This window comes from Papaver somniferum, chromosome 5, assembly GCF_003573695.1.
Source record: "Papaver somniferum cultivar HN1 chromosome 5, ASM357369v1, whole genome shotgun sequence".
NCBI lineage: Eukaryota > Viridiplantae > Streptophyta > Magnoliopsida > Ranunculales > Papaveraceae > Papaver > Papaver somniferum.
In genome coordinates, this window is record NC_039362.1 from 173,688,468 (window position 1) to 173,706,249 (window position 17,782).

The 17,782-nt window shown below is 37.2% G+C and overlaps 2 protein-coding genes across 2 annotated transcripts; both read right to left on the reverse strand.

Moving 5' to 3' along the window:
• Nucleotides 1-4,993: 4,993 nt before the first annotated feature.
• On the reverse strand, nt 4,994-5,964 carry LOC113283701 (non-specific lipid-transfer protein-like). Its single transcript, XM_026533029.1, has 2 exons — nt 5,511-5,964; nt 4,994-5,335 (listed from the first exon to the last, which is right to left on the reverse strand). The coding sequence occupies exons 1-2, from the start codon at nt 5,849-5,851 to the stop codon at nt 5,326-5,328; spliced, it is 351 nt and encodes a 116-aa protein (XP_026388814.1). The 5' UTR covers nt 5,852-5,964; the 3' UTR covers nt 4,994-5,325.
• A 7,274-nt stretch (nt 5,965-13,238) lies between these two features.
• On the reverse strand, nt 13,239-14,158 carry LOC113283703 (non-specific lipid-transfer protein-like). The gene is made up of 2 exons (XM_026533030.1): nt 13,724-14,158; nt 13,239-13,589 (listed from the first exon to the last, which is right to left on the reverse strand). Exons 1-2 carry the CDS (start codon nt 14,062-14,064, stop codon nt 13,580-13,582), a joined length of 351 nt encoding a protein of 116 aa, XP_026388815.1. The 5' UTR covers nt 14,065-14,158; the 3' UTR covers nt 13,239-13,579.
• Nucleotides 14,159-17,782: the final 3,624 nt, after the last annotated feature.

The following is a 17,782-nucleotide window of genomic DNA, read 5'->3' on the forward strand; positions in this document are numbered from 1 at the left end:
CACAACAAATCTTTCAAAGAAGATATGGGTCGTGCACTAGCTGATGCAAGGAAACACCTCAAGAACTGGCAAGATATAGAAGCAAAGTTTTGGAAAAAAAAAGCAGGGATGAACTCATAAAATTGGGAGACCAAAACACAAGTTACTTTCACATAGCCACCAAGAGCATAAAAAGAAGAAACAAGATTGATACAATACAGAATGAGGAAGGAGACTGGATCTCTGAATACCAAGAAGTTAAGGACTGCATTACTACTCATTTCTCAAGAATGGCAACTGCTGAAACCATAACCATCTTCCCAGAAATCATCAACCTAATCCCAACAACCATAACCTCAACTGACAACATCTTGCTCAACAGAAACCCTGAACCCAATGAAATGAAATCCATTTTGTTGCCAGTGATAAAGCACCAGGTCCTGATGGATTTCCACCAAATTTCTTCAAAGCCAATTGAGACTTGTTGGGAAATGACATTGTCAAAATGGTTCAACATTTCTTCACTTCTGGACACCTTCTCAAAGAAATGAACTCCACTTTGATATCTCTTATCCCAAAAATTGAAAATCCAACATCCCCAAGTCATTTTAGACCAATTAGCCTGCAATACTACTTATAAAATCATATCCAAACTCCTAGCTCAAAGAATGAAACCTTACCTTAATAAAATCATATCTCCCTACCAATCTGCTTTCATCCATGGCAGAAAAATTTGTAACAACATTGCCATTCCTCATGAGATCATACACAATATGAGATCCAACAGAGGGGAAAAAGGAAATTCAGGAACTATGGGTATTAAAATTGACATAAAAAAGCTTTTGACAGAGATTAGACATTCCTAATATCCATCGTGAAGAAGATAGGTTTCAATGACCATTGGTGCAACAAAATATTACAGTGCATTTCAACATCCACATATGTTGTCCTAATTAATGGCTCCCCTAATAAATTCTTCAAACCTTCCAGAGGATTAAGGAAAGGGTATCGTCTTTCTCCTTATCTTTTTATCTTCTGCATGGAATCTCTATCAAGAACTATTATTTATGCTGAGGAGTTGGGCATCATAACTGGAATAAAGATATGCAAAGCAGCACCATCTATCAACCATCTGTTTTTGCTGATGACTGCATGATCTTCTGCAAAGCCAATTTGAAAGAAGATCAAAACATAATGAAGATTCTTCAGAGTTTTGGAAGCACATCAGGGAAGCTCATAAATTTCAACAAATCTGGAGTCTTTATCCGCAAGACACCAGACCCAAGCCTCGTCCCTCAAATCAGCAATTTTATGGGGGTCCAAATCCTTCAATTAAATGACAAATACCTGGGTTCACCTCTATTCACTCATAGAAGAAAAATCAACTCTTTCAAACCTTAAGTTGAAAAGATGAAAATAAGACTATCTAGCTGGAAAAATGTACCACTGAATCCTGCAAGAAGGGAAGTTCTCATCAAATCAGTAACCTCTTATGCCTGTATCTACCAGATGAACTGCTTCAGAATTTCCAAGAAGACCTGCAAATACATCAATAACCTTCAAAGGGACTTCTTCTGGGGAAAAACATAGAAAATCCTACTGGCTACTACCCAAAATCTTGGATTGCAGTATGCAAACCAAAAGAGATGGGGGCTTAGGCTTTATGAATATGGAACTTTTCAACAGTTCTATGATCACTAAAATTGGCTAGAGATTTGAGAAAGATAAAAAATCCCTATTGTACAAACTAATGGATGCAAAATATCTAATTGACAAGAATATCCTCAATATGGACATTCATTCAAAGGATGGAGACTCTTGGATATGGAAAGGAATTGTAGAAGGCATCAACAACATTTAACAACACTGTGTATGGAGAATTGGAAATGAGAGAAAAATCAAAATTTGGGATGACATCTGGATTCCAGGAATCTGTACAAGACTCAATAAGCCACAACATTTCCCTCACCAGATTGAGTATGTGGAATCTCTTCTTCTGCCAGATGGTACTTGGGATGAAACTTTAGTGCAAGACTACTTCTGCAACAATACTGCTCAAGAGATTCTTATTCTGCAAACTCACCCAGCTGAGGAAGATAAGATAATTTGGAAGCTGAATCATACATGCAACTTCTCTGTCAAAGCTTTATACAAGGCAAAGATCGACAATTTATACAACAATGAAACACAAAATGGAAATTGGGAGGAAATATAACATATGGATGTGGAACCAGTTATTCGGATCTTTATCTGGAAGTGTGCACATGGGATCCTCCCCACAAATGCTCAAACAACTAGCATACTACACTACATTGATCCACTATGCACTGTTTGTAACAGTGGGGAACAAGAAACCATGTCACACATGTTGCTAACATGCCCTGCTGCAACATTAGTTTGGCAAGAAATACTTAGTTCTGGTAATACTCAGTTTGATAACACCACGATCTTCATAAATTGGTTGAATTCCTGGTTTCATATTGGGGAGACTAATCAAAATGGTCAGGTCTATGCCACTACTTGCTGGTATATCTGGAAAGCCAGATGTGATTTGATCTTCAAACAAATCAAGACAAATACGGCATTTACTTCTATGCGTATTAAACAACACCTTTGTAACCATGATAAGATCCATAACATGCAAGAACATATTGTGATTGATTTTCCTCTATTACCTGAGGAAACTGACGCAAATATGAATCACAATAGTACTACTTATGATCGGGAGCTGAATAGGTCAACCACTTATGGAAAAACCATCAGGATCTGAACTCTTGAAGATCCTGAGAACTTACTCTACTACACTGCTATGACTATGGTGGATTTTGCAGGAAACATCATAGGAACCAGAGGACATCGAGGATACTGTGGAGCTGGGGAGCAATAGGTGGAGCTAGTGATAACTGGTGACGATTATGTTCGTATTGAAAACTAAAGTCTCTCTTGCACAATAACTTTGCTATCAAGGGTTTGGGAACTTTGAAGTATTTTCTCGGCATAGAAATTGCTCGCTCAAAGAAAGGTATTTTTATAAATCAAAGAAAATATGCATTGGATTTATTGAAAGAAACAGGAAATTTGGGTGTAAAACCATCAAAAACACCTATTGATAGCCAAGCAAAGCTGGATGAAGATGGTGAGTTACTTTCTGATAGTGGTCAATTTAAAAGGTTAATGGGTGAACATATATATCTCACTATTACAAGACCAAATATCTCTTATGTTGTTAGCCTTGTAAGTAGATTTATGCATGCGCCTACAGTAAATCATATGCATACAGTTAACCGAATTTTCCAATACTTGAAAGGCTCTCCAAGAAGAGGCATATGGATGCGTAAAAATGGACAACGTTCCATCTCTGGTAATTGTTTTATATCTATTTCCGCTTATGCGGATGCAAATTGGGATGGATGTCTGGTGGATCGGAAGTCTACTACTGGATATTGTACGTTTGTTGGCGGAAATTTGGTAACGTGGAGGAGCAAGAAACAGAATGTTGTCGCACGGTCTAGTGCTGAAGCTGAATACCGAGCTATGACGTTAACGACATGTGAAATTATTTGGATTCGATCTTTATTGCGTGATTTGGGTTTTGCTTCGCCTCATCCAACCAAATTGTTTTGTGACAATCAAGCTGCTGTGCATATCGCCTCTAATCCCGTCTTTCATGAGCGAACAAAACATATTGAAGTAGACCTCCACTTTGTTAGAGAAAAATTGAATAATAACGTTATTTGTACCTCGTTTGTTCCGAGTGCTCAACAGTTAGATGATATTTTCACGAAAGGACTTTCCGCTGCCAGATTTGAGGAGATACTAGGCAAGTTGGGCTCAATTGATATTTACGCACCAACTTGAGGGGGAGTGTTGGAGAATATTAAGGACATTGATGGAGAATATCAAGGATACTGACAAGATATCGTCTATCTTAATTAGTGATAATACTATTTCCATTAGGAGAACTTCCTTTTAGGTTCTAGATTACCCAAGTTAGCGTTCTCTGTTATGGAGAGTTAGTACATATCTGTAAATATAAATATCCTATATTGTAATTTACAATAAAACACTGCAATACAATTATCTCTTCTTCCTAGTTTCTCTTCATCTCTATTTCTTCATATATCCTTGGAAGATGAAGATGATTTTGCAGTATCGGAGAATTTGTTGGAATGTTTTGCAATATACAATTAAGCTTTATCAGAGGTGTTGTATGGTGGTTGTTTTAAAGTTTCTTTTAGAGTTGAATTGTTGTGTAATGGTTAGATTTAAAATAAGTTAAGCGTCGAAAGCTTATTCTCTAGGTCTTTATCTTATAAACTGGTGTATGTTAAGCGTCGAAACAATACGTTAGCAGACAGGCTTGCTCGCAGATCTAGGTCTGATAGTCTTAGTGGTCTTTGGTCTCCTCTTCCTCCCTTTTTAACTTTGTTGTTCAGGAATGAGTACCTTTTGGATGTTTGTAATTCCTTCTTTTGTTAATGGTATGGTGTGTGTTCTTCAGGAAAAAAAAAAAAAAAAAAAAAGGTTGGATTTAATATTGTAGGTCAAAAAAGATATGTAAGGAAGCTAGATGCACAGAACAAACTCACACGCTCAACCACAAAATACTGCACACGAAGTATTCGATAAAAAACCCGAGAAGTATTCTTGCTATGATGCCATCTTTGTTTAGTTTTGCGTACATTTGTATGGGCGATTTTTGGGTAGTATTTGATTAAATTGATTATTTAAGATTTTGAATTTTTCATGAAATGTTGTTTTTGTCATTGATTATAGAGTCGATGATTCCAGCACGCGCGTGCCCAACGTTGTTGTATCCAATAATGCTAACTAAGATCTTGATTCTTGATTCGTGACTACAAGAGTGATATATGACAGTCGCACGTTATGCCAAATATCAAGATTCCAGAGGGAACTCGGAAATTTCCTCGGTGGGTGTAATAATAATTGACATAAATAACTTCTCTCTTTGTCCAAGGAAGTAAGGATGACTGTTAACAGTGTAGAGCGCCAATAGTAGTTAAATATAATCATTTTCATTAATTTAAAGTGGGAGGATTACATAGACTACCAGCAAATGTCTGGTCTGATTAAATGATATTAAAACCCAACAGAAAAACTACTTCTACTACACAAACAACAAGAAGAACAACGACATCACAACAACACGGTACTACGCACTAAGCAGTGAATGATAGCTAACGAAGCTCAGCAAAGGTACGTGCATCAGACCTCCTTACGACATAAAGCTCCGTCACCTAAACATCCCATTTTATTCTTCATCATATATCAGTAGATCATTCATTCTGGTTAAATGCAAATCCTCCGATAGTATAATTTTGGTATTTACTGCACCCTGCAGCAACACACATTAATAGCAAACATTTAGAACAAAACTTAAAGAAAAAATCTTTTAAAATAAGAGGAACTTTTAACGACCTTATCGCATCTCCATTAGGAAATTTTTCGTTAACTGTTAATGACTAAAAACACAAGAAACTACGATGGTAAAAAATACTAGATATACGTACTTGGTGCAGTCAGTAGAGGGGCTGATCTTGTATGGGATGTTAACACCACATTTGCTTGGGAGTGAGGCAGCATTACCATAGTTAAGCCCAGCGATACCACCAGAGGCACTCTTCAAGCAACTGCAAGCAGCTTGACGGTCAGTGGTTGTCTGAGCAGATGCAAGGAGAGACTTGACTCCTGCACAGCATGTAGCTGGAAGAGTTCCTCCCGTCAAGTAGCCTAGGCATGGTGCCATCTTGGAACTCACCATACCACATGAGATTGCTCCTTCAGCAGCATATGGTGCAACCGCAATCATGCAAGCTAGGACTACACACGCCAATTTCAACTTTGCTGCCATTTTCTTAGGTACTACTCTTTAAACTCAAAAACAAGAAAAACAAAATTACCCAAGGAATATGTTATACTGAGATGAGATGGATTGAAAAGTTTATGAGTTTGTGTTTTGGTTGCAAGTCGTAGAAGGATTTATATAGGGACTGAATGCTTGTCATTTTCTGCTAGGTGGGTTATAGTTAGTGGTTGGCTCCATTAATTGCTCTTAAGATGCTTTACTGATAAGCTTTTCACTGTTTAAGTAAACTTTCTAGCGAAATAGTGATCAAACCCTTTTCAACATTCTGTGGACAAAATTTACTTTTTTCATTTTAGAAAATTGAGTTTGCGATTACTGTTTGGCAGTTCTACTCACTCGGGCTTGTCTACAGGTATGTGGTGCCTAATTTATTTAGCGATTAAAAAGCTTCCTTAATGGAGTAGAATAATTATTACGAACTCTCCGATTTTGACATGGAAAATTTCTAAAGCTTGAGATTAGTCAATCATTCACCTCACCGATTGTCCAGTGGTCCAAAGATGTAGATTGTCTGGATGCATGCCGCGTTGCAAACTATCTTTATGGTGATGAACCATATACTATGTGTACATGCCTAAATCAAATCCACCTAATTTCATTAAAATCATGGACCGTCTTGAAAGTTCAATGTTATATTTTCATACAATTAGACAATAATTTAGGACCTACCCTTACCTGATCATTTTCGAGTCTATCCTTTTCTGTTTCTATTTACGTGATCTTAATCATCTATCTCAATCTCTCTAAATGTGACTTATACCTGTCTTATGTACCCTCTCTTCAACTCCTTGATTACGAAATGTCCCCATATTGAAGGGCCATAACTAAGAACGAATGTGTACAGTTATTGATTAGTTTCGGGATAGCAAAAGAAATTTCCAAACTTCTCTTGTAGGTATATTCAATCGGCTTGAAAACCCATCATCGCTCAACACATGATTTCATTACCAGAATTAACCGGGATTTCTCTCTCGCTGGAGTAGAATAAACTGTACATATTTACCAGACTACAGAGAACTTATTTCTTTCACCAACAATCTCAACCATATTAATTTGATTTCGGGCTCTTTGTCTAGCAGGTATGAACGAGATACAAATATTTACAGCTTCACATGCGGCTGTACCTAGATTTTGTTTCAGTATTTCGATTAACGGAAAACCAACACGTTGCATACCTTTTCGTTCATTAGAGAAACAAAGTCAGCCGATTCAATGATTTCAAAATTTTCTAGATTTCTGTGAACACGTGTCGAAGAGAAATTAACTCCAAGGAAGCATAAGATGGTACGATGAGTGTAAGAATGTGACGGTGACGGGATAATATTATTGTTTCTATGGTTGAAGTATTTAGAGTCTTTTAGACATCATAAAATGAATTTGTGTGGCTTATTTTTGTGAGAACGGAAGATGAAAGAAAAATTTCACACAGGAGTAGTATTTTTTATCGTAAAAGAAATATAGTTGAAGCATTACTATCAATTGAGATTATGAATGGTTAAAAAATGACTGAATGCTTGTCATTTTTAACTAATGTTGTTGTCTTAATCTGATAATCCCGTGCGAACGAAAGACTAAAACATTTTCATGCCTCTTGTTAGAACAAAGGAGAATATTTGGTTTCTCTATTTATGATTGGCTCACACTGCAAGAAAATAATCTCTAGATATGTTGTTATCTATACGAATATGTGGCATGTATAGGATATATATATACACGTCTTGTAAAACCTCCATTAATAATAAGAAACCCTAATCATTCTTCTCCCGTGGACGTAGGCTATAGCCGAACCACGTTAAATTGTGTTTCTTTGTTAATCAGTTTTAGTTTACTGCATAACAACTTATGCATATCCAATATTGACTGCATAACATCTTATGCATATTGCATAACATCTTATGCATACCAACATGGTATCAGGGGATCCTTAACTATCCTGGCCGTTTCTCCGTAATCAAATTTTTGTTTCTCTGTGTGTTTACTATGGCACAATCAGATCATAATACTAGTTTGCGTTTAACCTTTGTATTGCTGAATGATGTCAATTATGTAAGCTGGTCTAGGGCTGCTGCTCTTGCTCTTGGGGGTAAAAGAAAATCTGGGTATATTGGTGAGAATAGTACCTGTCCAGATGCTAAGGATCCAAAGTATGAAGATTGGATTGCTGATGATCAACTTGTTCGCACGTGGCTTCTTCAGTCGATGGAACCACATATTTCGGAAATCTTCTCGTTCTCAGAATCTGCAAAGGATTTGTGGAAGTCTGTTGCTAGTCTGTATGGCTTACGGAATAATGTTGCTCGGGTGTTTGAGCTGAAACGTGAGATTGCTGAGGCTGAACAAGGTACGAAAAGTTTTACTGAGCATTTTGGTTATTGAAAAAAGAAGTGGGATGAACTGGATACATATCGTCCTCATACAACTGATGCCAAAATTCTCTTGAAGAGGGTTTAGGAGGATAAAATCTTTGATGTGCTCAGTAGCCTCAAACCAGAGTATGAATCTCTTAGAAGCACTATTCTCATGAGTGCTGAATGCCAAGTGTCTAATGTTTGTGCGACTGTGCAGCGTGAAGAGACGCGTAAGAAAGTTATGAATCCTAATTTAAAAGCATTGTAGACCTGGATGCAGCTGAATCAGTGCTCTTATGAGCTCCAAAGATGATAAACCGAGCCATGCCATTTGATAAGGACAAGAATTCTCGTGCTAAGGGTAAGAGAGAAGTTTTTCATTGTGATCATTGTAATAAAACTGGTCACACCAAGGATCGTTGTTGGGATATTTATCCTCATCTTAAAGCTAATTTTGACAAAAATAAGCTTGCTCGAGCTGCTGTAGCTGACAATTCATCCTTTACCATAGACCAATTGAAGGATTTCTTTACCAGTTGGGTAATAAGACTGAGCGCAAGGCCAACCATACTTCAGGTAACCTACTAGCCTTTCTTACTACGCCTGTTTCCAACCGCCATTTGGATTATTGATTCAGGAGCTACAGATCATATGGCAAATGATCCTTCGTCAGTTCATGCATTTATTCGCAGCTCTCATAAAAATGTGTCAGTTGCTAATGGCTCTACTGCTCCTGTGATGGGCAGTGGGAAAGTGCATTTTTTTCCAGATTGTCCGCCATCTAATGCACTTGTTGTTCCATCGTTTCCTACTCAGTTGTTATCTGTTGGTCAAATCACTAATTCTCTGAATTGTGATGTTACATTTACCCCTACCTCGGTCATCTTTCAGGATCGAAAGACGAAGAAGACGATTGGTAGAGGCATCTTTTCTCATGGATTGTACCTGTTACGTTCTAGTGACATGGCATGTCTCACTCAAAGATCACTCCGCAGTTCTTTATCATAAAGACTTGGACATCCTTCTAGTCGTGTTTTGTCTAGGATTTTTCCCACTTTTCTGTCCAGACTCAAGTCTGTGATGTTTGCAGTTTTCTAAACAATCTCGTTTTCCATTTCCTAATTCTGTGACTCGTGCTACAATGCCTTTTGAATTAATTCATTCTGATTTATGGGGCCCTCCAATTGATGCTTATGATGGGTATAAGTATTTTGTTATCTTTATAGATGATTGGTCACGTGCTACATGGATCTATTTACTCAAATCCAAAACTGAAGTTTCATCTGTATTTGCGGATTTTCATTGTATGATACGCAACCAATTTGATGCACAGGTTAAAATCTTTAGATCAGATAATGGCACTGAGTTTGTCAAAGGCCTCTTCCAGGTTATTTGCGTAGTCATGGTATTATCCATCAAACTAGCTGTGTTGGTACTTCACAGCAAAATGGTGTTGCTGAACGGAAACTACGTCATATTCTGGAAACTACTCGTGCTCTTATGATTCAGATGCATGTTCCAAAGAAATTCTGGTCTCATGGTTCTCTGACGGCCACTTATTGATCAATCGTCTGCCTAGTCGTGTGCTTGAGTTCAAATCTCCATTAGAGGTTTTAAACATCATCAGCCTGGCATTTCTCATCTCAGAGTTTTCGGTTGTGTCTGTTACGTACATTTACAGGCAAAGCATCGTGATAAACTGGATTCACGGGCAACTAAATGTGTGTTCTTTGGTTATTCATCTACAAAGAAAGGTTATATTTGTTATCATCCACCCACTAGAAAGCTACAGATTTCTCGTGATGTTGTATTTGATGAAGCAGTGGCTTACTTTCAGTGTGATTCTGGCAGTCGGTCTCAGGGGGAGTGTTACACAGATTTGGCACCACTTCCAGTTATTACTGAGATACCTACTGCAACAGATTCCCACAGAGATAATGGTGGTGGGGTAGAGTTGGTGGACTTACCTAATGCAGTGTTGGATGTGCATAATGAAGCAGTTCATGAAGAAGCTTCAGACAATAATGTTAGTGTTACTGATGATAATACAGGATTACAAGATGTGCCGCATCAAGTTCCAGAATCTGAGGTTATGGTTCCACAAGATCATCAACCAGTGGTACCAATTGTCAGAACCTCAAGTCGTGAGAAGAAGGCTCCAGAGAAATACAAAGACTTCTTTACATATCATTCCGCTGCGTATCCTATACAAGCACATTTAACTTATGATCATGTAGGTTCTTCACACTCTGCATTTCTAAGTGCTATATCTAGTCATCAAGAACCTAGAAACTACAATGAAGCAAAGTCTAATCCAAAATGGAGGGCACCAATGGAGAATGAGTTACGGCCTTAGATGTAAATAATACATACAGTATTGTCAAGTTGCCTCCCGGGAAGAAGACTGTTGGATGTAGATGGGTGTACAAAATTAAATACAGAAGTGATGGAACTGTTGAGCGTTATAAGGCAAGATTAGTGGCAAGAGGTTTTACTCAGAGATATGGAGAAGACTACACAGAAACTTTGCACCAGTTGCAAAGATGAATACTTTTCGTGTTCTTATGTCTCTTGCAGTTAATAAAGATTGGAAATTGTTTCAAATGGATGTGAAGAATGCATTCTTACAAGGTGATCTAGAAGAAGAGGTGTATATGAGTATACCACCTGGACACCCTCGAGAAGGAGAGAGCAATATGGTTTGCAAGCTTAAGAAGGCAATATATGGTTTAAAGCAATCACCACGTGCATGGTATGCAAAGCTAAGTTCAGTACTCATCCAGAATAAGTTCAAAAGGAGCTCTGCCGATTCTTCCTTGTTTATTAAAAGAAGTAATCTTGGTACAACTATAGTTCTAGTGTATGTTGATGACCTTGTGATTACAGGAGACAATCAACAAGAAATTAGAAATCTTAAAGCAATGCTTCATTCCAGATTTGACATCAAGGATTTAGGAATACTGAAGTATTTCCTGGGATTAGAAGTTGCTTACTCAAAGAAGGGTATTTTTCTGAATCAAAGAAAATATGTGTTGGACCTGCTGAAGGCTACAGGAAAAATGGGAGTAAAGCCTTGTGATACTCCTACAGAAATTGGCAACAAACTTGATAATGATGGTGATGTGTTAAGTGATATTGGGTCATATCAAAGGTTAGTAGGCAAGTTAATTTATCTCACTGTTACCAGACCTGACATAGCACATGCAGTAAGCTTAGTCAGTCGTTATATGCATACACCTCGTGTTAAACATCTAAATGCAGTAACTAGGATTCTACAGTATTTAAAAGGATCACCAGGAAGAGGAGTTTTGATGACAAAGAATGAAGCCTATTCAATTTCTAGCTACTGTATAACAGCATATTCAGATGCTGATTATGCTGGATGTCCAGTTGATCGTAAATCAACAACAGGGTACTGCATATTCTTTGGTGGTAATCTGGTTACATGGAGAAGCAAGAAACAAAATGTTGTTTCTCGATCAAGTGCTGAAGCAGAATACAGAGCCATGGCTTCAACAACTTGTGAGATTGTTTGGCTGCGAGCATTACTTAAAGATTTGGGTTTTCTGTCACCTCAGCCAGCTAAGATGTTTTGTGACAATCAAGCAGCGATACAAATCGCATCAAATCCCACCTTTCATGAGCGTACAAAGCACATAGAAGTGGATTGTCATTTTGTTAGAGAGAAGGTATTGGCCAAAGTAATATGCACTCCCTTCGTTCGTAGTCATCAACAACTGGCAGATGTTTTTACTAAGGGTTTACCTGTCAAGCAATTCAATGGAATTCTATCCAAGTTGGGCTCCATTGATATCTTCGCACCAACTTGAGGGGGAGTGTTGGAACAAAGGAGAATATTTGGTTTCTCTGTTTATGATTGGCTCACATTGCAAGAAAATATTCTCTAGATATGTTGCTATCTATACGAATATGTGGCATGTATAGGATATATATATACACGTCTTGTAAAACCTCCATTGATAATAAGAAACCCTAATCATTCTTCTCCCGTGGACGTAGGCTATAGCCGAACCACGTTAAACTGTGTTTCTTCATTGATCAGTTTTAGTTTACTGCATAACATCTTATGCAGATCCAATATTGACTGCATAACATCTTATGCATACCAACACCTCTCTTTCAAAGCTGTACCAGGAATTTGTTTCGACAAACGAGTAGCCAACACTTGCCATCAATTGTTTGATCAAGGGGACAAACACATTTACTACTACGGCAATACATTTCAACTCTTGTACATTGGAGTCTTGGAGATCCAAAGTTCCAAACCTTAACAAGTGACTGATTGTAGGGACCTTCGTGAAAAGGTTACATGACACTGTTTGCATCGAAACTCAATGTATGATAACGGTTCCTATCCTAGCCGGAACGGAGCCTCAAAATGTTTCTTCTCAGTTGTCTTACTGGTGCTGGATAAAGGGTGTAAATTGGTAAGAGTGGGTTGTTGTTGGTCACATGGAACCCCATATCCATGACCTTGACTCATTTCTTTCAAACCCAAGGACAACTGATGGCATCCTCCAATAAACCGTTACTTAGATCTATACTCGTGACTTCAAGAATCAAGAAAATTCATACTACACCTTTGTGGACAGAACTTACCGTTTGCAGTAATAGGTTCAATAGAAAATTGATTGGCCATTGAAGATTTACACTGTTTGGTAATACCATATATGCCAATACGTCTTCAGTTGGACTTGCTTACAGAGATGAGTATGACAACCTCGAAATGTTGGACATTATCTTGCTTTAACTAGAATAATCTTTCACTTTAAGTTCACCCACCGTAAATTTGGGGCTACTAGATGTCTAGATCCATAATACTTACAGGAAGTAACTCGAATTTTTCCCTCTGGTGGGTGTAGAATTACTGTACATGCATGAGTACATATAACTATAGATACACCGGTTAATCAATATCGAATACGTACCCTACCTATATAACTCGTACTGAGAGAATCTATATGCAATTGACATAATCATCTTCCTGATGAAAAGGTTAGAGATAGCTAATAAATAAATCTTCATTTTCATTCATGCAAAGGAGGAGGATTACATAAACTACCCGGAAATGTCTGGTCTGATTAGATGATACAGAGAAACTAATTCTACTACAAGAAAAAATAACAACAAAAACTCAACAAGAACAACATCACAACAACATTACATTATAGTATTAGGCCATAAGCAGTGGATGATAGCTAACGAAGCTCAGCATGAGTACATGCATCAGACCTCCTTATGACATATTCTTCATCAACTAAACATCCATTTTATTCTTCATCACGTATCAGTATCCCATTCATTCTGGCTAAATGCATATCCTCCAATAGTATCATTTTGGTATTTATTGTACCCTGCAGAAATACACATTAGCAAACATTTAGTTCAAAATTTTTAGCGAAATCTATTCAAATTCGAGTTTGTTAACTCTCAACTACGAACGACTTTATCATCTCTATTAATAATAAAGAATTTTGCAGATACATACTTGGTGCAGTCAGTAGAAGGGCTGATATTGTAAGGGATGCTAACACCACATTGGCTAGGAAGTGAGGCAGCATTAGCATAGTTAATCCCGGCGATACCACCTGCGGCGCTCTTCAAGCAATTGCAAGCAGCTTGACGGTCAGGAGTAGTCGTAGCAGATGCAAGGAGAGACTTCACTCCTGCACAGCAACCAGATGTAATAGCACCACCTGTGAGGTATCCAAGGCATGGAGTCATCTTGCTAACCACCATACCACATGAGATTGCACCTTCAGCTGCATATGGTGCAACCACAATCATGCAAGCAAGAAGCACGCATACCAATTTCAACATTGCTGCCATTTTCGTAGTGTCTACTCTCTAAACTTGAAAACAAGGCTGGAGGAATATTATTATACTAATTACTGATGGTGAGATGGATTGAAAGGCTTATGAGTTTGTGTTTTGGATGCAAGCCATATAAGGGTTTATATAGGGACTGAATGCTTGTCATTTTGTGCTAGTTGGGTTATCGCTGGCGGTTGGCTCTATTAACTGCTCTCTTTTCTCTTAAGATTGCTTTACTGATATAAGCTTTTTAACTAAATTATTTTCTTGCTAAACAGTGATCAACCTTCTTCATATTAGTCGATAAATTTTTCTCTTTTCAGTTTAGGAAAATGAAATTTCCATTATTGATAAATACTGTTTGGTAGAATAGTTTTGGGTGGTTACTGGTTAGATTTGGACTACTACTCACTTGGACTTGCCTACTGGTGGTATGTGTTGCCTAATCTAAAGACTTAAAGGCCTAGACAAATAAAGCTCCCACGTTGAATGGTAAGGAAATCCTCGCTTTTTATTGGCTGAAATAGGCCTTTTTTGAGTTTTGTGAAACGAGCATTTTGGTGAGGACACTTGACAACATATGATTGGTTTAAAAAGAATAGGAAAAATTTTAAAAAAAAAGAAAACCAAATTCAATTTGGAATTTATAAAGTGACAATATTTAGGTGAGGACACTTGGCAACATATAATTTAAAAATTACGAACTTAAAAGGATAATCTAACTTACCATGTTTGGAATTTTATGGAAGTTCAAATTCAATTTGGAAATCCAATAATTACTATATTAAGACTATTTTTTCCAAATCAATATATATAGGGGAAAAACTCCTCATATTTTCTCCGAAAATAAAAGAAAAAATAAATAAAATTTGCACATATCCTCCACCTATTTAATGTATTTGCCCCGCCACACCAAATCGAAAATACATCTCCACGGGGCGAGGCGAAACCCGCACTTACCAAATCAAAAATGCATTTCCACGAGGTGTGGCGAAGACCCGTGCACACCAAGTTAAAAAGAAAAAAGATAAATAAAATGTGCACATATTTTCAAACTATTTAATGTATTTTTCCCGCCACATCAAATCAAAAATACATCTCCACGGAACGGGGCGAAGCCCCGGGCACAACAAATCATGCATTGCCACGGGGCCGGGGCGAAGCCCCGCGAACACTAAATCAAAAGTACATCGTCGCGGGACGGGACAAATCCCTACGGACGCCAAATCAAAAACACATCGCCACGGTGCGGGGCAAACCCCCGCATACCAATTTAAAAGAAAAAATATGCCCGGTGCGTAGCATGCGCAAAATCTAGTTCTAACTAATAGTTGAAGCATCACTATCAATAGGGATACCTTTAATTAGTCATTAAAAAGCTTCATTATTGGACTAGAATCAATAATACATACACTATTATTTGAAAATCAAAATGTGCAAAACCTCGTCGATTCTGAAGTGGCTAGTTTCTATACCTTCGGGTTAAGCATTCAACAGATTGTCTAGTGGTCCAAGGATGTAGAGTTTCTAGATGCAGGCCGCGTTGCAAAATTTAGGACCTAACTTACCTCCATCGATCATTTTCGAGTATGTCTTTTTCAATTTCCATTTACGTGATGCTAATCACCCATGTCAGCTTCTCTTAATTCGACTAAGAACTGTTTTATCTTCAATTATTTGATTATGAAATAGCCCCATATTGAAGAGCTTTATTTGTTTTATTAACTAGCAAAACCCTGTATATTTATTGGTTAGTTGCAGGAAAAAAATTATCTTATGTGGCTATTATATTCATCTTTCTAGCGGCGTACTATTAGCGATGAGTACCGAATTGCTGGTTGATGAAAACTATATCGTATTTTTCGTTGATAAAAACTGGGGAGTACATAATTTGTGTTGGATTTCATGGATAAAAAGAGGAGTGAGAGAGATCAAACATAAAACTAACAAAAGAATTACATTGATTAAAAGCTTTCTACATGCTTCATTAACATTAGATGGTGCCTTTTATAGGCTACAAATTGCAAACCCAACTAAACCATTAACACTGATACGTGCAAAACGCACTTCCACAATACTAGGACTTCCATAATACTATGACACACTGCTTCACTTTCACACGTCTTTATGAGACCATACTCGTTCAACAATAACTCCTAAATGTTAGGTTTAAGGTAAGCCGTGTTTGGATTACAAATCCTACACTCTTTACATCTAACTGATTAATATTATTTTATGAAATCTCTTATCTTTTTTACTGAGTTAACAAGAAACTTTTATCCTCTAATAAAAACTTTTTACCAATTTCCTTGTTTTAACTCTCAAGTTCTCAACGAGATTTTTCAAATTTATCTTGTGTGCGAACGAAAAAAAGACTTATATGCTTCTGTTACTGTACCTAGGTGTAGGATCAGAATCTCGCAACAATAATATTTCAACGAAATTGTCAACAAAACAACACAACAACGTCGCAGAACAATTTCAGAAACTATATAATAAACGACGTCACCTAAAATCATGAGAAAGATGTGACGACCCTGCGAAAATTAGAGAGTTTGCGAGATTGACATTTGTAAGGTTGCGAGAATGTCACAAGCCATATCCGAAAATAAAGGACAGATTAGCTGTCATCCGCTATGTATTTCCCTATAAATAGTCGTTCAACTGTGAAGAAAAGGAGAAAGACCTTTTTTGAGTCAGAAACAAGTAAATAGGAGAGAGAAAATCTAGAGTAGTGGTTATTCTTGATTCCTTTATCTTTTCTTGTAAAATTGTTCAAAGATTCATCAATAAAATTAAGATTATTAATCTAAAATGAGTTGAGTGTTAATGAAATCATATGAGGGGTGTAGTGTAGGATTTCCTGCAACTACATAATGGCGCTAGAAGGAGGGGCGCATCGAAGATTATTCTAGAAAAAATTGAAGATTAATATTGATATTTGTAAAGATTTGGAGTGATTGATTAAGAATTTTACATAATTTCTTGCAGTTCGTTAACATTGAAGAAATGGCTAGGAGAAGAAATACATCAGAACAACCAACTAAATGTTAGAAGAAGCAAGAGAATTGCTGGAAGAGAAAGAAGTGAAATGGGAGAATCTACTAGAATGATAAATAATGGAGAAAGTCAAATTAAACCACCAGTTCAACAAACACTAGTACAAGGAAGGAATATAGATTATGATAGGGTGAGTATACACACTTGGCAATCAAATTCCGCAGAAGAAGAGCAGCAAACCAGAAACCATAGACAGGTAGAGAGAAATCAAGAAGCGGATGAAGGAATAATTCATGGAGATGAGGAAGTTGGAGCATTAGAAACGTTGAGACAAAGAATACATGAAGAAATAAGAGCTGAGGCAGAAGAACGTGCAAATATAACAAGGCAAAATCACGAATTGAGGATCGAAAATATGAGACTACAGAGTAGAAAATTGAGAAGTATTACGAAATCATATTTAAGATCGACTAGAAGAGAGACGAGGCGAAACTCACCCACAATTAATGATGGAAACAATATTCAAGAAGAAATATCAAATCCTAATGAAGAATATCGCGAAAATAGAGAAAGAGCTGATGATCGTTATGTTCCACAAAATGAAACTTTTGATGATAGGAAAAATGGTAGAAATCAAGAGAATGGACAACGTCAGGGACGAAATGATCAATATGGCAAAGGAAATCGAGAGGAAGGAAGGAGAATTTTACATGAAAGAGAAACTCAAAGAAAT